We start from the raw sequence: 23,986 nt of genomic DNA on the forward strand, positions 1-23,986 counted from the left end.
AAGCCAGTAGAGAGAGGTTCTGAGGGAAGAGGTAAGGATAGATGCAAAGGATGTTAGAAATTAGGAATGAATGATCAACTCTACAGATTGGAGGTTAGATGGAGAGAGATTTCAATGTCAGTTACTAGAAAGAAGGAAGAGAGGAAAAGTGGGGAGGAAGGGATCATACTGGATTTTGTTGATTTTTCTCCTCAAAGAAAAATCTTGACAGAGGAGAGGATGAGGGCAAGCAGGCTGGTCTAAAAATTGAGTCAGAAGTGGTGAACAGGCAACAGGAGTTATGGATTGAAGTGTCAATGAGGGAGACATATATTTGCTGACATGTTAGGTTACACAGCTGAAAGAGGACAGGACAAATTTTTAAAGAGTAAAGTCAGTTGGATCTCTTATTTTCTTCCAGCAGTGCTCAGCAGTGTGGAAACAGAAGCAGAAATATCTGGTGTTTGATGTGAGCTAAGGTTGGGGTTTGTTGGGATGATCCTTGGATGGGAGAGAAGGGCAAGGGTAAATTGAAGAGTAGATTTGAGAGAGTCGATCACATCTTCAGTAATGGAGAGAGAAGGTAGGAAAGGGCTTAGGGCTGCAACAACAACAACAAAAATCAGGATTATTAATGGTTTTGGAGTTCACAGGAAAGGGGGAAAGGATGGAGAGCTGGAGCAGAATGGGTGATACTAAAAGAGAAAAGTGATCAGGGAGAGGAAATTCTGAGATGGAAAGGTCAAAGAGGAAGCAGTGCTGAATAGAGATGAGGTGAAAAGAGTTCATGAGTGGGAGAACTTATTCAGGGTTGAAGACCAAATTGGGATTTAAGGGATAAAGAAATGGGAGGTTAAAGGATCAGATGTACCATTTCTGTGAGAATTTAAGTCTCCAAGGTCAAAGATGAAGGACTGGAAAGAGAGGTGGAGAAAGAGGAATAAGTCAGAGAAGATATGAGAAGAGAGTGGAGTGAGAGAGGTGACTAGACTGTGATGGATTTTAATATGAAGAACATGAAAATGTTATGGGGATGAGGAAACTGCTAGAATTGCTATATAATCTGATATAAATCTAAAAAGGGAGTCCTGTCCTTATGGTCAGTTACTCTAGATTCCTCTGATGCCTGCTTGCCTAAGTAGAAGTAATTGCCTTGAGAAGGAAGAGTGTCTGTTTTGATCTTCTCTGGAAAATAGCAGGTTTTCTAATCATGACAGCTAGAGTTTGATAAAATATGCCTGCACCCTCATCTCAAGGGTTTTAGCTATGAGGGAAGTGAATTTCGGTACAAAGCACTACCATAAGGTCATATACATTTTGACGCAGTACAAGGAACAGGAGAGTTTCTTCCATGGGCTTTTGTGCTGCCATAACAGCTTCTTCTAAAAAAGGCTGATCTGCCTTAAAATGGCAAGTCCAAGACTATCAGATGACTCTGAGACAGTTTTGACTGTCATTTTGGGGGCCTGGAGACAGATAAATTCACAAGAGTAACTTTAAGGGGATTCTCACAAATGGAATTCTTCTTCCTTGGTTCATGTGTTTTCTGATTTACTTTAGGGATCTTCTTTCAGTCACACAGACGCACTCTATTGGGATCACCTCCTGGTGAGGCAAAGTGAACAGTGTGGAAACAGGAGACAGAAAGTGACACCAGTAACTTTCCTTCAATCTGATTAGTGCTACTCACCATCACTCAGGACATTTAAACTACAAGCAATCAATCTAGATTTATGTATCCTAGAGTATAGAAACTATCATTTGAACTCATAACTTAGCCCAAGAGGACAACATAATTCTCACTTATTTTCCTCTAGCATCTGATTTACTAATTAACTCCCACTAGGTTCATTTCCTAAGAACTACTTTGTATTGGTGATCTTAACTGGAATTGGCTCAAAAAGACCTGGACTCTGAATTGCTTTGTTTTCTTTTTAAAATGCAAAACAACTAATTCTGAAAGAAACTACAATCAATCCACTTGATTTCTCCAAAAAGCTAAATACAAGTTAATTCACCTATGGCTCTCTAATGTACTATACTAGATTCATTCTGTGAGCATTTTCTTTAACATCTTTAGTGGTCAAATTCTCATTGTACTTTGGTTCATTGTGCTTCACCACTGTATTTACTTAACATTTTATGACCATGATTGACATCCCTGATTCTGTAAATTTACAGGAATAGTTAACCAATTCCAGGCCTTCAAATTTTTAAAATATATTTAGACTTTTTTAAAATGTTAATCTAGAAAGATATATTCTTTTTTTTTTTTTTTAAATCTCTTCTGTATGAATCAATATTTTATTCTACATAGATAAACTAAGGGGTCGACCATGCATTCATGATTGAGATAAAACTTCCATTGAAATAAAGGAAATCTCGCCTGAGTAATGATTTCAGGCATTAATTCCATCATAAACTTGGAACTTTAGGAAACTGTTAGGATTTGGAGAGGCTTTCATTTTCATAGGGTTAAGACTGCACAAATAAAAAAGAAAAAATAAGGTCAAACCATATGAACAAAATTTATCTTTTACTGAATATACTACTATAAGAAGCAATGTTTAGTAATTGTAACTGAGAGAATACTGGATATATTATCCAGATGAGAAAAATCTACAGAAGGAAGATTAACAAAATAAATTAAGTACACTGTACTCTTTCATTGGGTTTACATCACCATTAATGCAAGTTCTTATAAAGTGTACTGTACTTTTCACCCTATCACAGAAAGGTCTCAATTAGCAGACTCTGTAATGATATTCATAATGATTAATGAAGTAGGCACCAAACCAAACAAGAATACAGGTATACTCCTCTTCAGAATGCTTTCTAAAACTAGACTCAGAATTAATTCTTTGCTAGTTTAAAGGTAACCAATATTTAATTTTACTACAAATTTATATTTGTGTTATATATTTTCATTGACAACATACTTCATTAATGCACAGTTAAAGTTGCCCTTAACTCATGCTCTTCCAGAAAACTGAGTTCAGCAAAATTCAAACCTCTGAAAACCAGGAAATGCAAAGTTAAGGCACAAGCCAACACAACTTTAATTTTGCCCCCTGGAGCTTGCAATAGTTGCTAGATTTATCTGCATGGACTCCAGCTGTGTTCACTTGATAAGGTGTAGCTGAATTGAATAGTGAAGGAATTAAATAGAATGGATTGACAGAGCTGTGATTTGTAATATGAGAACATTTGGAAGGCCCTGCCCCTCAGAATGGGCCTTATCCCCCTCTCCCTGACTGCCTTTGTGTGTGATCACAGGAAAGAGGTACATGCATACACAGGGCCAGATTTAGGAGGAGATGACCTAGGTGACCATCTGGGGTACCAGGCTTGGGGGCACCCAGACTCAAGGTGCTGTTTGTGTCGTTAGTGACAAAAGGGAAAATGGAATGTTTGAAGTAGAATGTTTCAGGTATTCTGCAAGTGGATTCATTTTTCACTAACCGCCTAGAATGTTCTGGACCTTTGTAGAATCTCGTGGAACCTTCCAGACTTTCTGAGAGTTACATTTTCCTTGAACCTCCTAGAATGTTGTCAGTCATGTCCTCACAAATATTTTAGGGATGGGAGCAATCAGTCATTGAGATATCAGAATGAACTGAACTGAAAAGAGAGCCCAGTTGCAATATTGAGAACCTGGCTTTATTGTGTAATTGTGAAAGTATACTTGTGTTTTAAGACTTGAAGAGTGTAAGTAGCAACTAATAAAGGACATATTTAATGAGACATGAGAGATCTCTATTGAACCCCTATATATGCAACAATATAAAAGAAATACTGTTATTTTTTTTTGCCATGCTTAACATGTAATGTTTTATGACTTTCTAAGACTGCAGAACACAGACTTTTGTTCCCCCTAATACTGTCTGTTTTCCCCCATAGAATATAAAAGATGCCCCCGAAGAAGTCTTCAGGAGCTCGGTATAGGAAGCAAAAAGCTCAATTGTAATCTAGTTTGAAACATGGGAAAATATCTGAAACAGAACAACATAGACCGGGCTTTAGACAGTAGCAATCGTCCCACTGCAGAAAAAATTGAGGAGTGAAGTTTAAGGGAGGGGGGATGATGCCGAAGACAGCTAAGATGCCATTTAGTCTGGGGTCAGCCCTGCGTGTACCCAAAGAAATCTAGTATACTTCATGTCAGCAATGAGTTCTTAAGGATAAGTCAGTTGCAGAACAGAGGGGTTTTCTTGCCATGGGGATTTTCAGCAGCAAGATGGGATATGATAGTGGGTTCAATGATGGATAAGTGGAAGTATACTGTTAAATGGCATCCTGTGCATAGAAGTGAAGAGTTGTAAGATTTAGTAAAGGTGCATTGTTTCTGTGGAGGTGGCTAAGAGTGTGAGTGTAGGGCAGATATAGATTGCATCCACTATTTCCTGAGTGTTCTGCACTGTCTTCAAAAGCAGAGTGTGAGTGCTCAAAGAGGGCAGAGTCAAAGTTGCATTGACATGTACCTTAATTCTGTATTTTTGGTTTTCAGAGCTTTACATTTTGCTGAACTCAATGTGCTGGAAGGGCACAATATATTACCAGGCCAACTTAAATCTGGGTTAACTAAGTTTTGTGTCACTGAATTTCCTAGTTTTTTTTTTAACAGAAAGAGAAATATTTTTGTAGGAGATAATGGTCATTTAGGCAGATGTAATTATTACGTAAGTTTGCTTTTGAGATGCTACTGGGGCTACCTAAAGGTAAAGGGTGCTGTGTGACTCTTAAGTGGTCCTCCCCTTTTCTATGCACCTTGTTATAGTAGAATGGTTATAATGGTCATGCGTTGAAAGATTTGGAGGGTGAATTTGCTAACAGAGCAGGAAAAGAAACGTCAGACATGGTCTATGTCCCAAAGCTTAACAGTTTTATTCCATGTTGGTTACAGTAATTTTAAGTGCACAATGGAAGACTCGTGTGTCTCTGTCCCTCTCCATCTCCTCCTCTATCATTCCCTGCAACAGATAGCTCCACTGACAACCTTGTCAGGTCCGCCTCCCCTTCCTATCCCATCAAGCTATTAGCACTTTAAAAGCAATTTGCATGTAAAAAGTTGCTCCTTGCTGCCTGGAGCCCTCTGCTGCTACATTCACATATCACAGGCAGCGGTTTAGTGGAGGGTCACACAATTCCTTGGTTATGTAAGGTCAAGATACAGATTGAGCTAGGCCTTGTGCTCCCACTGTCCTTCCACCCAGCCTCCCCAGCCATGCCCCTGGCCTACCCAGTCCACCCCACTACCAATGTAGGCCCCTTTCCCTACACTCCAACAAGTTACCCCTTCACTTTGTATTTTCTGTTTTTCAGATGTTTAAATTTGCATTACCTCCAGGGCTGCCCAGATACTGACACATAGGTAGAGACAATGTGGGATTTACAAGCTCCCTGCCCCTAATCTCACCACAACTCCTGCCACCCATCTCCACCTCATCCATCCCAGTTTCCCATCCCATTCACCTTAAACCCCAATCCCTCCCCCTGGCCAGAACTCCCTGCCCAAACACTCTCAATTCCCCATCCCAATTTATACTGCTCCTCCAGCCCCTAATCTGCTCCCCCATCCCTCTCAGCAAGCAATGACGTATACTTTATTTTCTTTTAAAAAATAGTTCTGAATTAGCTATGGCATGCAGATTATATTTCCCCAAAATTAAAAAAAAACAGAAAACCTTGATAGGTTGATTATAACAATAAACCTAGAGGTCTGTATCAAAGTTCTTCCAGGGAGGGGTTTGGAACTTGCAAGACCTGATTGTAGCTGAAATTCAAGAACCACAGGACAGCCCTTTGAGCCACCCCAAGTATGGAAAAACTAGCTGGCTGGAAACCCCCTTGGCTAGTCTTTTTACACATGCCTCTTCCAAGCTGGTGCATGGGTGCCATGCATTAGCTGGGATAAAAGTTGAGTCACCAGAAACATTTTGGGCACGATAAGAACCATGGTTTGATCCCTAGGTATATGCCAAAAAAGTTGGTAGAATGTATCAATGTTAAGAAATGCTTTTTGTGGGGCTGTCTATCAGGAACGCCTTGCTCAAATGACCCCAAATTTCAATCACTAATCCTATCATGCACCTTATCAGGTGCAGCAAATTTCAAGGCAATCCAAATAAGCATGCAAATTTTAGAGCTGGCACTCTGCTATAATTTTAACTTAAAAATTAACTGTAATGGAGACATCCTGTATTAATTTTTGAACCCCAGGGAAACCATTATTAATTGCTAACTCTGACCAGACATAACAAAACTTCCTTCCATCTTTCTGATGAGAGTTCAGAGATCACACTGCTAATCTGACCGCCTACATGGTAATCACTGAGTGAGCTGTAATACAACATATTTAACATAACAATGCCTAAATATTACTTAAATTTTTAATTAGTATACACTGTCTTTTAGCCCTCAAAAAAAGAAAAATTCTGTACTATATTCTTAGTTTCAACTTTTTGCCATCTGTTTTGTAGCAATACCAACACAGAGAAGTCTTGCAATGTTTTTTAAATCTGGTTTTGAAATAGCTAAATAACCTTGCTAACATTTTACACAAACATTAATAAACACTACAAATGTAAGAAAAGCTATATTATTTATGTATTGACTAGTAAGCTTATCCAACTTTCATGCTTGCAATTTTGACCACTTAACTAAAACCCTGATTGCCAGGTAAAAGGCAGTGGATACTTGTTAAGATTCTACTGTGCTTCCAGGGTTGCAACTACCCTAAAGAGCAATCCTTTTGTTTTACACATTAGGAACTATAAGCTGGATGCTTACTGTAGCTGCAAATTCCAATGTAACCAGCAGAGCCAGGAATGTAACTAAAAAACTCAAGATTTCTACACAGCAGTCCCTCAGCATAGTATGCCCCCCTGCTGCCCCTTTTATGACAGAGTACTTTATCTTATCTGACATGTATTTTATCTAAGAAATGCAGTTATCAGGGAGCAGTAAATTTTCTAGCAAAAATAATGCAGCTATCCTATCAAAATGAAAACCCATGGCAAACTGTTTACGTGAATGCCAAATTTATCAAGGACTCAACGATTGCTGGGAGGAACCACTCAATTTTTCACACCATTTTTGCTATTATGCTTCTAAAAAAATATCCAGCATTTTTTCTAGTCCAAAATGAGCCTGTTGGTTTCAGGCTTTATAGTTATTGCTATTTTATATTGACAACACAACTTTGTACCCAAACAAAAAGAGGCTGAAAAACCCCCTCCAAAATAATCTTGATAAAAGTTAACCAGCATGCATTTTAAAATACCTTCTCAAGTGTAATATTAATTGCACTGATGTAGCCCTCCAAAAAAAAATATTACAAACATTTTTAACAAAATTCACTGGTGACATAATCACAACCCCGAAAAGAATCAAGTCTGTAAAGATTGCCTGGCAAGTGATTTTTACTTTTAACTACAGATATCAGAATAACAATAATATATTACCTATTCTGTAATGTCTCAGTCCTGCAAGGTGCTGAACATTCAGACCCAATTTAAGCAAGAGCTTAGCTTTAAACATATGAGCATTCTCATTAACTTCAGTGATGCCAGGACTATTAATGAGTCTAAGGGTGCGTTGGGTGACAAATGAGATCCACTCCAATTCAGGCTTAAACAATCTCTTGTAGCCTTTATTGGGTAGTTTTTAAGACAATGCTATTATCACTTCTGAATTACGTATACATGTAAAAACCCAGCAGGCAAGAAAAATAATTGGCCAAATTATCTTTCCAGGTGGGAGAGCGACTTTTTATTTTCTCTGGTCTCCACTATGTTCTTCCTATTTTTATCCATTCTCCTATTGTCAAGCACTTATCTTTCAAACCGTTTAATAACTTTGCACAGACATAGCTTATGTAGTTACATCATCTGTGTACCTATCTATTTTAAACCCTGACTAAAATATTCTTATACATAAATCAGAATCACTAACCTAAACTAATATATTTTGCTTATCCTACAAATCTCACTTTTGTCTACTTCTATCATCTATTCTCTGCTATTAATCTCACTGGCCCCATCCACTTGCTCTTAATTTGTAGGTCTGTTTTTCTGGCCTTGAGTTTTTGCTTGTTAGCTTGTCTTGGGAGGGCATTGAAGTTAACAATTCTCTCATGACATTCTGTTTCACCCTGCTATTTACACAGATCAAGTAAGACACACAAACAAAGTTTCATGGTTTACACTTCAGTGAAATTTTTTCAGCTAAGTTCTGGAATGCTGCATCAGCAGGGACACTTACAAAAGCAAAATTCCTGTATATGTATGTGTGTGTGTGTGTGTATACATTCTCTAACATTGTTTAGTATATATATATTTGACAATTCATTACAGTTTTCCAATAGGTGGGATCCATGAAGAGACTTAGGCATTGCAATGCTGAGCATCACAGCTGGTAACTTTTAGGCACTAGAAAAATCATAGAAGTGACACTGTGATCCACAAAGCCAAGTTAAGCATCTTGGTTCCATACACAATGAGTGGGGAGAAATAGGCACCTTAGAATGTGATCCACAAAAGCCAGCATGCTAGATGTGGAACCACCTAAAATAGCCAATAGGATACGCTGATGAGAAGGGTGTGTGATAAACCCCTCCCCTCTCTCAGAGATAGGTGCCCAGGAAAGCACCTATTTCTGCTTGCAATCCGGAAACAAAAGCTAACTGCCTGGAGTCAGGCAGCTAAGCCATTTCTTGTGGGACTGCGTTAGACACCTGCCTCACTCTACATAAAACAACTGGAGGAGGAGGTGGAGGTGGATATAAGTGTTCTTAAACTAAGAATTTAAAATTTAGCAGAAAAAATTTGACTTCAAATCATGAATCCATTTGACTGAGCTGTAAGATTCTATTTTGATAGCATGTTACTCAGCTTGTTATCTTTTAATGTAACAAAATATTTCAATACAGTATACCAAAATTTGAAATTTTAAACATTAAACTAAACAAAGCAAAAAAGTCAGTATTAAAATTCAAATGACAACATTAGCACTCTGTACATCTATGAACAAAACGTAGCCCTGATTCTCAGTTCCTGCTGTAGTTGGAGCAGGAACAGAAGGGGAAGGGACAAATATAACGTTAAACCATTCTGTGCTATGTTCAGAAGCCATTTGGCAGTTTCAGTTAAAGCAGCCTCAGGACTAATTTAAATTATATTCCTCTTCCCATAGTCTTCTGCAGAGTTTGAGAAAAGGAAAATAGTTGTAGTACAACAATGTCTGGCCACATACTCTCCCTGTAGCTGTCCATCACTCCCTGCCCAGCTGAGTCCCGACATGCCCTCTACACCAGTAGCTGGGAACAAGATGGGTGTATAATCCTTATACCAACTCTGTGTTACTCAGAGGGGCCCCGTATGTAGCAGGTATTATCAGATGGCCATTTCTATCCCCAGAGTAGTATAATATCCCCAGAGTCAGTGTAATTGAGAGTCAAGCTCTGAGAATTTTTCATCAATACAATAATTAACACAGTGGGTCATGTAACAGACTATGGCATCTATAGGAGCACTGTTTTGTGATTATAAGATAATTATTGCAAGAACATTAGATGAAATCCTGACCCTCCTGAAGTCAATTAAAGTTTTGGCATTGCCTTCCCGGGGGGGGAGGGGAGAGGAGGAAGTTTCCAGATCACAGGACCTGATTCTCAAGGGGGACTTCAATCACCCTGACATCTGCTGGAAGAGCAATACAGCAGAGCACAAACAATCCAGGAAGTTTTTGGATAGTGTTACAGACAATTTCCTGGTGTAAGTGCTGGAGCAACCAACTAGGGGCCGCACCTCTCTTGACCTGATGCTCACAAACAGGGAAGATTTGGTAGGGGAAGTAGAATTGGGTGGCAACCCAGGCAGCAGTGACCATGAGATGGTCGAGTTCAGGACCCTGACAAAAGGAAGAAAGGAGAACAGCAGGATACGGACCATGGATTTCAGAAAAGCAGACTTTGACTCCCTCAGGGAGCTGATGGGCAGGATCCCCTGGGAGGCTAATATGAGGGGGAAAGGAATCCAAGAGAGATGGCTATATTTTAAAGAAACCTTATTGAGGGCACAGGAACAAACCATCCCAATGTGCAAAGAATAGCAAATATGGTAGGCGTCCAGCTTGGCTTAACAAAGAAGTCTTTGGTGAACTTAAACACAAAAAAGAAGCTTACAAGTGGAAGCTTGGTCAGATGACTAGGGAGGATTATAAAAATACTGCTCGAACATGCAGGAATGAAATCAGGAAGGCCAAAGCACAATTAGAGTTTCAGCTAGCAAGGGACATGAAGGGGAACAAGAAGGGTTTCTACATGTATGTTACCAACAAGAGGAAGCTTAGGGAAAGTGTGGGCCCCTTACAGAATGGGGGAGGCAACCTAGTGACAGAGGACGTGGAGAAAGCTGAGGTACTCGGTGCCTTTTTTGCCTCTGTCTTCACAGACAAGGTCAGCTCCCAGACTGCTGCACTGGGCGGAACAGAATGAGAAGGAGATGAACATCCCGCAGTGCTGAAGGAACAGGTCCAAGACTATTTAGAAAGATTGGACATACACAAGTCCATGGGGCCAGATGCAATGCACCCGAGGGTGCTGAGGGAGTTGACTGATGTGATTTCAGAGCCATTGACTATTATCTTTGAAAGCTCGTGGCAATTGGGGGAGGTCCCTGATGACTGGAAAAAAGCAAATATAGTGCCCATCTTCAAGAAAGGGAGGAAAGAGGATCCAGGGAACTACAGACCTGTCAGCCTCATCTCAATTCATGGAAAAATCATGGAGCAGGTCCTCAAGGAATCCATTTTAAGGCACTTGGAAGAGAGGAAGGTGATCAGGAACAGTCAACATGGATTCACCAAGGGAAAGTCATGCCTGACCAACCTGATTGCTTTCTATGAAGAGGTGACTGGCTCTGTGGATGTGGAGAAAGCGGTGGACATGATATACCTTGACTTTAGCAAAGCTTTTGATACGGTCTCTCACAGTATTCTTATCAGCAAGTTAAAGAAGTATGGGTTGGATGAATGGACTATAACATGGATAGAGAACTGGCTAGAGCATAGGGCTCAACGAGTAGTGATCAATGGCTCCATGTCTAGCTGGCAGCCGGTCACAAGCGGAGTGTCCCAGGGGTCAGTCCTGGGGCCGGTTTTGTTCAACATCTTCATTAATGATCTGGAGGATGGGGTAGATTGCACCCTCACCAGATTTGCAGATGACACTAAGTTGTGGGGAGTGGTAGATACCCTGGAAGGTAGGGATAGGATACTGAAGGACCTAAACAAACTGGAGGATTGGGCCAAAAGAAATCTGATGAGGTTCAACAACGACAAGTGCAGAGTCCTGCACGTAGGACAGAAGAATCCCATGCACAGCTACAGACTGGGGACCGACGAGCTAGGCAGCAGTTCTGCAGAAAAGGACCTAGGGTTACAGTGAACAAGAAGCTGGATATGAGTCAGCAGTGTGCCCTGGTTGTCAAGAAGGCTAATAGCATATTGGGCTGCATTAGGAGGGGCATTGCCAGCAGATCACGGGAAGTGATTATTCCCCTCTATTCCGCATTTGGAGTATTGTGTCCAGTTTTGGGCCCCCCACTACCAAAAGGATGTGGACAAGTTGGAGAGAGTCCAGCAAAGGGCAATAAAAATGATTAGGGGGCTGGAGCACAAGACTTATGAGGAGAGACTGAGGGAACTAGGCTTGTTTAGTCTGCAGAAGAGAAGAATGAGGGGAGATTTGATAGCAGCCTTTAACTACTGAAAGGGGGTTCCAGGGAGGATGGAGCTAGGCTGTTCTCAATGGTAGTAGATGACAGAACAAGGAGCAATGGTCTCAAGTTGCAGTGGGGGAGGTCTAGGTTGGATATTAGGAAAAAGTTTTTCACTAGGAGGATGGTGAAGCACTGGAATGGGTTACCTGGGGGGAGAGGGGGGGATGGAATCTCCATCTTTAGAGGTTTTTAAGCTGCGGCTTGACAAAACCCTCACTGGGATTATTTAGCTGAGGTTAGTCCTGCTTTGAGCAGGGTGTTGGACTAGATGACCTCCTGAGGTCCCTTCCAACTCTATGATTCTATGATTAGCAAAAGCATCTTGAAACACAACTGTCATTATGTTTTAAAATAATTTTACATCTAGTTCATCTACATATGAAATGTAAAACTTTCCAAGCTTTTTCTCTATGTAAAATATTGTGAATAAAATCAACGAAATAGTTTAAGATAATATAAAATGTCAATCAAGGATATGAAGTGAGTGCTAATTGATAATCTGTTTAAAAGTAAAAAGACAAATGTATGTACATGAGGGTATACATCTAAAATGCTGCTCACTGAAATACACAGAAAGCACTTGAGAGAGATAGACTAGTCACACTTTCCTTGATTGGTCTTCCTTAAACTCATCCAAAGTGAGTCTTCCCTTTATCCTGAATACTCGTCTCTTTTTTTTTTGAGCATACAAAATGTGAAAATGACTACTGTTAGAGGAATACTAGGGTGGACATCAAAGCAGGATTCCCTTCTGATATCATCTTAAAGGTGTGCTGGTGGGTGTGCACAGGGAGTGAGGATTACTTATGAACTTTTGTCCTCTGACATTTAAATTAATTTTGGAAGGGGCCCAGAAAACTTCTCACATCTTGGATTGCAAACTTCTAATTTCATGTATTTTAATCTTACTGTGTAATCAAATAGTTGTTTTTATCTGAATAAGCAATTATTTAAATTGAATGTGTGATCATAAGTACTTCCCAAATATTCTATTTTGGATTGAGGAGGGACAATTCCAAGCTTTTGGCCTCATTCGTAGTTTCTTCTTTCTCTTCTGAATAAGAGATGTGGAATTTTTTTTTTTTTTTTTTTTTTTTTTTTTGCTGCTCTTCACCCCTCTGGCTATGAGAAGCTCCTGATTCTGTGGATGCCTGAGTCTGCCTGTTTTAGGCCCCAGTTAAATAAACCACCTAAACATGTGCTTAAGTACTTTGCTGAATTGAAGCCTTATTTACCTGATGTTCTTCATTTCTTCCCTTGTTGGCTTCCAGAGACATGGGATAGTATCATCTGTATAAATAAAACTAATATTTGCAGTTTCATTGCTTCCCACAGCCTTCTAAATATCAGCTGTGAAACTGATCAGAGTCTTATTAATTTCATTTTGCAGTTGATTATCAAAGCTAGAGCCACTGCAGTGCCAATGGATTTTGCCTGTTTGCAGACTAGGAAGACAGTACTGCATTTTTTCACATTCTGTTAACCTTCCAAATGTTATTTTTGTAACAATAGCAGCTAGAAATCATAACAACAAAAATCTTAATTGTTTAAAAAAAACCAAACCCTTAAATTCACTTAAAGAGTGAAAGTTTACGTTTCCATACTCACCAGCCAAAGCTTCCCACAAACCAGGGGAAGACAGGCAGATGAACATCTGAGGCTACCTACCAGATCAGGTCCCATTCAAAATTTGCATAGAGGTCTCCCACCTTCAGGAAAGTTCTCTAACCACTGAGATAAGGAATATTCGGGGGGGGGGGGGAGGGGCTCACTGAGTCTCTCCTATTGAAGCTGTTCCATCATGGATAAATAACAAAAGAGTGATTGGAGCAGGGGGACTGGACCCTGAATCTCCCAGTCGTGCTTTGTCTTGTCCAGTGTCTATTTAAGTATTTATCTACAGTGGAAAAATCATAGGACCAGAAAGAGAGGGAGAATAACTCTATAGCCTGGTGTGCAGGACACCCATGCGTGAGACCCCAGGCCAGTCCCCCTGCTCCAATCACTTTTTAATTATTCAACTACAGTGGAACAGTTTCAACAGGAGAGATTGAGGGAGCCCCACATCAGAATATCCCACAGCCCACTGCCTGGAGCATATTCCAAAGAGATAGAAGACCCCTGTTCAAATCATTTCTCCTCTGCCAGCAGAGGTGGGACTTGAACGTGGGTCTCCACATCCCAACTGAGTGTTCTAACCACTGGGCTAAAAGTTATGTGGCAAGCATCTCCTCCTTTGGCTATTTTGTATGGAGCAAGGCAGACACCTCACTCATTCCTGCAAAAAATAGCCTAGATACCTAAGACTCCTGACTCCAGGAAATGGGTTCCCATTTGTGGATGACTAAGTGGAGCTAGGTGTCTCTGTGCAGCCTGGATTTAGGTGTCTATCTCCATGACAGGGGAGGGGCTTAATATACAACCCTCTTATTGGCATCTACCATTGGCTAGTTTAGGCAGCTCCCCCTAGTATGCTGGCTTTGTGAATCACATTCTTAGGTGCCCAACTCTCCCTATTCATTGTATAGGGAGCCTACACATCAACCTCGGGTTTTGTGGATCACAGTATTGTTCCTGTGATTTTCTGGGCACCTAAAAGTTAGGTGCTGCAACGTTCAGCATTGCAATGCCCAAGTCCCTTTGTGGATCTGACCCAAGATGCTCAGAACATTACATAATATTCAGCAGAGGTATACAGAGAAAAAATTGTCTCATGAATTCATACCTGTGCATTTGCAGGCAATAATTGCCCAACACTTTGAAGGATGGAAATACCACTAAGCTTATTCCTGGGAATCAAAAAGAGAAAATAGGACTCACAAAAGACCTATGACCTGTTTAAATAAAAGGACAGAAACTATCTAATGTTCATCTTATGGAGAATGTGGGACGAATGTGATTGGAGAGAAAAATACTAGTCAAAGTAATAGACTGATTTAAATGAAAATCCTGAACAAAACTGGGACAGAATTTGAAATGACGATCAAAGACCATCTTGCCTTAATGAAAATGTAAAAATGAGGTTTTGGACATGAGGGCCCATAGCTCACTAGAACATACTGTATATGTCAGAGCTATTAGAAAAGCACAATGTTACAATCCAGGAAATACACACTGATGGGTTCTAAATGGAGCCTATATACTCATGAACCACTAGAGATAAATATTCTATGCCATTTGAAAGATAGGATTCCAATCTTTCAGATGTGGTATAGCACAGATTCTAGTTCTAAATTCTTCAGAGTGGTGATTATACTGTTTGTGTTTCTACAGAGCCCAAATCCTGACTAAAGACTTTGTGAATTAGAAGTAATAATAATAATAATTCATAAACAGTTCTCTAGGTACTGATCACTAAAATCAGATTAAAATTAAAGTATGTTGACTGTTCATGTGCTTGTTTTATGTTATATTCCTGTTCTCTATGCTTCATGTGTTTTGTGTCTTTAAGGCCTAATTCCTGTAAAGATTTATATGTGTGTTTAACTTTATGCACTATGAATAATCCTATTAAATTAATTTGATTATGCACATGCATAAAGTTAAGCACCTGGATATGACTGATTTGGGTGTTAACATTAAATAATAAATATTGTGTTTTTATTATACCTGATAATAGGTCAATGCTGGGAAGGGCTTTGCTCTTAATTACTCTCGGTTGTTAGCCCAACTGGGACCTCTAAAAGGGGGAAATGTTATTTCTCAACTATATTCTACAGAGTATAACACTTTTCATTATATTTGAGGTAGACTTGTTTGGTTTTTTCCTTCTAAATTTTGATATATGTAATGAATTCCAGAGACCAGTGAGATCAGTTTCAGGGGGAGGGGAAAGGAGGTCTCATGCATTTTGCAATTATTATTGGGAAGGTACACAGTTAAAAAGAGAGAAAGAAAGACTTGCAGCACCTTGAGTTGTACCCAAAAATAAATAAAAAGTCAATCCAGAGCTTTGAGCACAGATGTTATGTGCGCATAACAGTGCATCCCACTTAGAAATTGAGCAGTTGCATTCTGCATTACCAGAAGCTTTGAGGTTTATTTATTAAATTTAATGGAAGCAATCAATTATAACAATTATTGTAGGAAAGGTTCTCTACAAACACAATACCGCAATCTTTACTCATGGCAGAATTCCCATGAACTTTAATAGAACTACTTCTGTAAAGACTATTAGTGAAAGTAAAGGTTGATAGATCAACCCTTATTTGTCATCTTCATGCTAAAGGGCTACTCGCTGGAAAATGAATGTTTATTTTCAAGATAATATTCTCTAATACAGTATGAAAGGTTTTTGATGATTACTTTTGGTGGTTCTTTTGAGAAATGCTGTATTTTTCACGTTTTCATGGTTATGTAACAATGTTCAACTGTTTTCTCCTACCTTTTTGTATAGGTTTTCCTTTAACTAATATATATACTTATAATAATAATTAGTAGTAGCATCGTGGCATTGCTATATCATCTTTCAGCAGAGGATTTAAGGACTATCTCCTTTGTAAAGACAAACTTTCATAAATGAATGACATTTATGTCATAATTTTCCCATATAGTGACACAAAGTGAAGACTTTTTGACATAGTGCCATGACATGACTTGATAACATTTGATGAAGTACAACATAATTATGTTTAGACACAACCCCATGATAGGTTGTATATGATTTGATTATGAACTACAATATAACAACCTGGTGACACAAAATTGACATATTTAAACATGAGGTATCACAATATCCTGAGAGACCATACATTACCTCAAGATGACATTTCCTCAAGGCCTGAAAGTTATTTCCATGATCAATTAACCCCAGATAAACCATGCCAACCCTACATACTTTCTGGCAAGCACAGACCCCACCAAATCCCCATCATGCTTCATGGGCACATGAGACTTAAATGAATTAAAAGCCTCTTTACTGGCAGCAAACCTACCACAGTGTTTCTCATCATGGCTTTAACCGTGAATCCATCGGTGACCTGCTGCTTGGTTCTCCTCAGCTGCCCCAGTGGTTGCTGTTGTTGTGGGGGTCTCTCTCCAGCGAGTTTGGGGGGGCTTGGACCCTCTTTCTCTGCCACCATCTCCCCAGGCGCTTGTGTGGGGGACAGCAATTAAAATATAGGCTAAAAATAAATTGGAAAATAAAAGAAATCCTCCTCACCCCCTGCTGCCCTTCCTCACCCCCTGCTCCTGTTGCCCTTCCTCACCCCCTGCTGTAGCCTATGGAGGCTCCTGTGGGGGGTCTGGTTGGGGGGCGGGACCTGTGCCTGACTCACTCTGTCGCTAACACCAACACGCTTCCAGGGCCTCCTAACGGTTGCTAGGCAACGTGTCAACAACCTGCCCGGCTTCTGTTTACGGTCACGTGAGAAGGGGGGGCGGAAATTGCGGTGATCACGTGGAACAGCCCGGGAGAGAACAGAAGAGCGTTCAGACGCGAGAGAACTACATTACCCAGAGTACTATGCGATCGCCAGGCACGCTCCAAATGTGCGCATGCGCAGTATGACAGACCGTCCTCCCGGCGTCAGCCCGCCGTTGCGTATTCAGTCAGTACTGAATGTGGTCTACGAGCGCCGACCGGACGAGTGCGTGCGCGCGGCCCCACCCCTCCCCCCAACGTGGCGGCCATGATAGGTGAGTGAGTGAGACCCGGATGCAGCGGCCTCCCGCAGGCTTCTCAGTCTATTCTCTGGGCCCCGCTCTGCGGCGCAGCGCTGCCAGGAGCCTGGCTGTGTGTCGTGTCCGGTCCTGTCCTGTCCCCCCCGTGCCTCGGCCCCGCTCCAGCCCACACTCGCTGGCCACCAACTCCACCCCGCCCCTAGCCAGGCCTGCCTTTGCCGCGCACAGCGCTGCTCGGCCGCCCGGCGTTAGCTTGTGCATCATGGTCGGTGCTGTGCTTATTCCTCCTCCCCGCCGAAGGGCCAGCCCCCCACGGCGCTAGCCCCGAGCACAGCGGGTGATGATCTGCCCAGCCACCGACATAGAAAATAAGGCGCAACACGCCTACACTGGGTAGCGCACGCCCCCCCTCCCTCCCTCCCTCTGTGTGCCCCCACACAATATACCCACACCGTGTGCCCACTCACCTACCCACAATAAACAGAGAGTACACGCCCTACACACAATGCACTCATACCATATGCACACCCCACCATAATACCCCCACATCCACACGTGGTACACACACTACACACAGTATGTGGATTGAGATTTTGCAAGTCTGGATTTCTTATTTATCCAGCACCATAGAGGGGGATGATGCTTTACAGACAAATAAAAGCACAAGGGACTGAACTCCTCACTGTATTGCACAGTTAGCTACACTCGTGCAAAACAAGTTTAAAACTCTACCAGAAGAGAACAGGGTTTTTTTTTACACCCACTTTGCATTAGGGTATGTGAGCACAAAAAGAGTGAGATGTTAAAATTTTATTGTTTCCCCTTTAATGTCCCTCCAGAAAACACCTGCTTATTTCAATTAAGTCTATTCCTTTTGTTCTTTCACCATGTGGTCTGTATATAAATCTTGGTGTATGCAGTGTGGTTGTAGCTGTGTATAGTTCCAGGATATTAGAGAGACGAGGTGGGTGAGGTAATACCTTTTATTAGAGCTATGTGTAAGCTCAAAAGCTTGTCTCCCTCACCAACAGAAGTTGGTCTAATAAAAGATATTACCTTATCCATCTTGTCTGTATAAATCTTGATGGAAGCTGTGAATAAGTCATGGTTCATTGTTGCCTTCATGCTGGTTGTGAGTTGCTGTCTTTTGCTGTCCTGCTGTGCCTTTATCCCGTCAGGCAGCAGGAGTGGACTGGAGGAATCAACTCACATTCTGGCCTCACAGACAGGGGGCAGCACTGGGTAACATGAGCAGGGTCATCCCAAAGTTGGCAACATGTAGCCCTCTGACAGTATTACGACATATGACCTCATCCCACTAGGGAAAATTTCCTTTTGGTATTGGGAAAAAGAGGTAATTAATCCCCAATATCTCCATTCCCTCATTGTGGGTCTCACAAATCACAAGAGCCATCATGTATCCCCTTCAACAACTGTAAACTTTGCCTTTTCCATACTCCTCCTCTTTCACTTTCATTTTTGTTATTTGATTAATTACGGATAAAACAGAAAAAGCAAAAAATTGAGGTGCTAGATAAAGTTATTTATGCTTAAAGGAATTCCTCGCACCCCCTGATTATAAACATACTTTTTCTGCCCCCATATTGGCAGAGACCTAATCAAGATGAAACATATGCAGTTTTATGGTTGATGTATAGATGAGACATTCATCCTCCAAAAGTTTTGTAACTGAATTAAGTGACTGAACTTTTTTTGCAAATTGTTGAATAATCCCCATGATTTTACAGTTAGAAGTTCTCTTTCCTTTCTCATTAATGTTTGGCTTTCCAAAATGTTAGTGCATTGTTGTTCTCTTTAAACTGTCTAAAGGCAAAATAAAGTTACGTGTAATTTTGAAACTTTGTGGTTTTATAATTCTATGTGAATATTTTATGCATCCATTTATTGCAATCTGTGTCTAGTTGAATGAATCTGTTTTTTTCTGATGCAGTAGAGACCGTTTATAAGGAAACTCTTGATTTAATGAAAAAAGTCTTTTCATACCCAAATATTTATATATTTTGATTAATTCTACAGAGTTCAGATTATGTTATGTGGTTACAGTATTGCAGTTCTTGATTTTTAATTTTTCTTTAATTTCGTTAATAAGTTAATACAGTTTTAAAAGGCATACATGACTTACAGTTTTGAAGGAAAGAAAGGCTTGAGTGTCATTTGCTTATTGTGTGGTCAATAGATCTTGCATGAAGTGTTATAGACCATGAACTGAACCCTAGAAGTCCTGTTAGGCTTAGATTGGCACAAGTCTTTTATTTTGTTTGTATATGACCTAATGTAAATTACCTAGTTGGCCTGAGTTTGAAGGAAATGACCTAGTAAGACAGAAAGTCTTAGTTTTAAGCTGATCATTTATAAACTGATCAAGAAAGTCTCAAAGCAATTGTCAAATGCGAAATATATATTTGTGTATTTTAAATATATAATGTTTTTTCAAACCTGAGAAAACATGTAGGAATCCTATGTTCTTATAGCAATAGTGTTCTTGTGGAAGATTTTCTTAGGACTACAGACCCAGCAATTTGATCTGTGTGTTGGTCCCTGCATTCATACAGAGCCCCACTGACTTAAATGAAACTTTGCAAGTCTAGGAGACCATGCACAGTACATGAAATTAAGCATGTGTCTAAGTGCTGGCAGCAATGGAGGGTATATTTTTGTCTTTTCACTGTAGCAAATAATGAATGTGAAAAAAATAATTTTTCAAATATATTTTGATTAGTTGAAAAATTATTGATACTACAATATATTAATTACTTAGAGCCTTAAGTGACTTATGTGTTGAGAACAAGTTTTTATTTAAAAAAAAATGAAGTAGAAAAAACAATATCTAAAAGATCAGAGCTACATAGAACTATGCCATCCTGGATCACAATCAAGTTCCATTTCCTTCAGTATCCTGTTTCTGACAGCCTCTAGATGCTTTAAGAGAAGGTGTAAGAAACCCATAGTAGGCAGATGAGGGATAATCTGCCCACGTAGGCCTCCTCCTGGTGTCTAATAATTAAGATTGGCTTAAAACTTGAGCCCAAAGTTGATTATTCCTTCCAAAAAATTGTTGTAATTAATTATGATAACTGGATATTCCTGATATTCATATAAATATCCAGTCCCTTTTAGAATCTTATACAGTTCTAGGCTTCAATGGCAAGGAGTTCCACAGTTAATTACATATTGTGTTTAAAAGTGTTTCCTTTTATCAATTTTTAATTTCCCATCTTTTAGTTTAATTGAATGTTCCCTAGTTTGTGTTTTATGAGACAGGGAGAACAGAACTTCCCAATCTACCTTCTTTATACAGTTTGTTCATTTATCATGTGCCTCTTATGCATCTACTTCCTTTAGTAAACAATCTTAATCTCTCTTCAGATGACAGACCCTTGATTATTCTCAGTGCTGTTCTCTGAACCCCTAATAGTTTTGCAATATCCTTTCTGAGATGGATTGACCAGTACTGCACGCAGTATTCCAGATAAGGCTGCACCATTGAGTGCAATAAAAGCATTATAAAATAATTGATTTAAATCAAGTTTCCCACGATACTTCTTCACATATTTCTTAAGAAATGGTGCAAATATAAAACATGTTAATTTACAACTCAGTACAGCATTTACAACATCTAGGAGGGTATACTTTGTGTAATTTTTTAGATAACTTGATTTTTATTAATTTAGGAAATAGTATATAATACTTATTACCTGTGTCAAGCTGCAGATGCAGCAGCAGTACATTAGCAATGGTAAGAACTAAATCACACACACAAACACAATAGCACTTATATTTTATTAAACTAAATCCTAAATGTTACATAAATGTTTCACATTTGTAATTGCAGCAGTCTCTTGAGTTGCTTGCTGAGGGGTGCCTTAAACTTTTTTTTTTTTTTTTTTTTTTTTAATTTTCAAATTTTATTAACTCTAACAGACAAGTCATCACAACACTAAATGTATGCTGTCCTTAAAACTTCTACAACTAGCTCTCATCTTCCCACTCCCACTGTCATTTTTATTCACAGACTGAAACAGAAATACGAGTTTTCCTGCTTTTTCAACTCCCAATCGATTTCTTAGTTTTGAGTGAATGATACCAAACGATGAAAATATTCTCTCTGTGCCTGCAGAGGAATCTACTGCTGTGAAAAGTTGGCTTAGCAACTGAAGGAACTCTGTTTTAAGATGCCTGGCTAATGATTTCCACCAGTTCAGGGGAGTGACTTTGTTCAAAACATCATCAGTAAACATGTACTGTTTAAATGGTTTCGCTCCAGCCCTGAAATTTATTGTGACTGGCATAACTGAGGAGTGATTTTGAGATGTCCATGCCATGGTAGCATCATCTTCTTCAGAAGTTAGGCATCTACCTTTATATCTGGGGTCGACAATTTTCGCAAGAAAATGAGGTGGAGTTAGTGCTTGATCCATTCGCTTCTTTATTGCCTACAGTTTAACCTTCTGGTGAGGTAAACTTCACCTTCTGGTGAAGGTAATATTCTGGTAAAGGTAAAACACCTTCTGGTGAAGGTAATACCTCACCTTCCGATATTTCTTTCTTCTTCATCCACATCATTTTCTCCCAATAATCAGTTTTCATTATGATGTTTCATTCTTGCAACTAGGCCCTGCATCTCCTTCTTGCACTGCTTATACTTGACACATTTTCCTTTTTTACCCAGGGAAGGAATTTCTTCAAAATATTCCCAGATAGGGTCTCTCTTATGCCCAAAAGCCATGATGTTTTTTCTGTGGCAAAAGTGTGGGGGAATATAGGAAGCAATGTGTGTACTGAATAATGTCTTCCCTTTTTCTTTCCAGTCCACTCCACTGTTCTTTTCTACTCTGCCTCTGTCCTTTGTCTTCCTGTCTTTTTTATTCACTATCTTAACTAAGTCCTCTGCCTTGCTTGCCCCAACTCCACCACAGCATAAGCATAAACAACAACAATCCTATCCAGCCTGTGTCTTTCTTTGCACATGTGCCTTTAGTCTGCTGAGAAACTGAAACAGAAACGGAAAGCCCAGAACTTTCAAGAAGCAAGAGCTGGTGTTAGGCTGGATAGACTAGAGCCATTAATTCATTTTTATGAGATTGTAAGTGTAGGTTTAGCATGTTTGTGATGAGATTTAATTGTAACTGTTATTTTTTAAATGAGAGAGAAACTTAGTATTTTATTGATGATTTAAAAAAAAATCTGATTTAAATACAAAAAATTGAATTTATTAAAGGGCATAATTTTATATGTGTTCATTATTTCAGTAGAGAGGTAACTCCTTAAGCCTTCAAAATATGGAAATATGTTTATTTTTATCTGTGTGACATCTTTATTTGGAACCTCATACTAACAAATTAATTATATAGGATGTCAATAAACTTCTGATAGAATATCCATGGAGTAACTGATGGACTAACTAGGTTTTGTCCTACAAGCTTTACTGTTACGGATTTTCACTGAAGTCATGAGTGTTTCCTGAATTTTAATTCTCAGATACATCTTTGAACGTTTTTGGCAAGGTAAATACCAAAGACAAAGCATTCACAGATATTTAGAGAATGGGCCATCTGATTTGGCATTTCCTATTTAATCAAAAGAATATATATGTACAGTCATTGATGGGTGCATGACAGGGCTCTTTTAATGAATTACTGAGTGTGGGTGGAGACAGAGCTCCCCCCTCCCCACTTTCATATTTGCAAAAAAAAAAACCCAAGCACCTGAACTGAGTTTCAAGTAAAAATTTTCTTCCTCAGGGATCAGTATTTTATTTTGTTGTCGTTGGTCCTGAGCCAGCACTTACAAATGCTTTCATGTGCATTTCTATTGGTTTTCCCCTCCCAAAATGCTTCTCTACCTTCTATGTCATAAGGCATGAATTTTCAGGTGAGACCAGATTTCAAAAGTCAGATCATTCTTATTACCCATTTCCTTCCCACTTTTCACCCTCCCACATGCTGTATCTGTTCTACATATATGTGCAAATCCAAGTTTTCTGTGTGGCTTGTAGGTATTACTTACTTACTTACTGCCCGTGACGCCAGTGGCGCATAGGGCAGCAACAAAGTCCTTCCACTTCTGCCGGTCGCGGGCCAGAGCGCCTATTGTTCCCCAGGTGTGGTGGTGGTCTTTTAATTCTTGTTCTACTGTTCGGCGCCAGGTTGTCTTTGGTCTTCCTCTCTTTCTCTTCCCGTCTGGTTTCCAGTGGAGTGCAATTTTGATAATGGATCCGTCCTCTCTTCGTAGCACATGACCTATCCATCGCCAGCATCTTTTCATAATTATAGTGGCCATGTCTTCTTGTTTGCACTGAGACAGTAGATCTTCGTTGGAAATTTTATTTGGCCAAAATATCCTGATTATTCTTCTGAGATTCTTGGTATGGAATGTGGACAGCTTAGTAAGATCCCGTTGTGTCATGCACCAGCATTCTGCTCCGTAGAGAAGCACTGGGAGAACACAGCTGTTGTATAGTTTCAGCTTGGTGCGCACGCTGTACTTAGAGGATTTCCAGATGTTGTTCATGCTGATGAAGGCATTCTGTGCTTTACTCAGTCTATTCTGAATGTCTTGCTTACCTCCGCCATCTGGGGTGATGA

At 39.8% G+C, this 23,986-nt stretch overlaps 2 protein-coding genes across 7 annotated transcripts in view; one reads left to right on the forward strand and one right to left on the reverse strand.

The window, feature by feature from the left end:
• PACRG (parkin coregulated) overlaps window positions 1–17,109 on the reverse strand; it is a 420,318-nt gene extending 403,209 nt beyond the window's left edge. Inside the window, exon 1 of one of the 3 annotated variants that reach the window (XM_067560803.1) lies at window positions 16,694–17,109. In XM_067560803.1, the coding sequence (XP_067416904.1) occupies window positions 16,694–16,840 (147 nt within the window). In that variant the 5' untranslated portion in view covers window positions 16,841–17,109. The remainder of the gene's footprint in view (window positions 1–16,693) is intronic. The other 2 variants (XM_067560801.1, XM_067560802.1) reach the window with 2 other exon arrangements.
• A 211-nt stretch (window positions 17,110–17,320) lies between these two features.
• The window catches only part of PRKN (parkin RBR E3 ubiquitin protein ligase), a 1,182,603-nt gene continuing 1,175,937 nt past the window's right edge, over window positions 17,321–23,986 (forward strand). For all 4 annotated transcript variants that reach the window (XM_067560808.1, XM_067560804.1, XM_067560805.1 and 1 more), the window contains exon 1: window positions 17,321–17,396. In XM_067560808.1, the coding sequence (XP_067416909.1) occupies window positions 17,390–17,396 (7 nt within the window). In that variant the 5' untranslated portion in view covers window positions 17,321–17,389. The remainder of the gene's footprint in view (window positions 17,397–23,986) is intronic.

The sequence above is a fragment of the Emydura macquarii genome, unplaced genomic scaffold (assembly GCF_026122565.2).
Source record: "Emydura macquarii macquarii isolate MOO-44397 ecotype Brisbane River unplaced genomic scaffold, CSIRO-AGI_Emac_v2 contig_2308, whole genome shotgun sequence".
Taxonomy (NCBI): domain Eukaryota; kingdom Metazoa; phylum Chordata; order Testudines; family Chelidae; genus Emydura; species Emydura macquarii.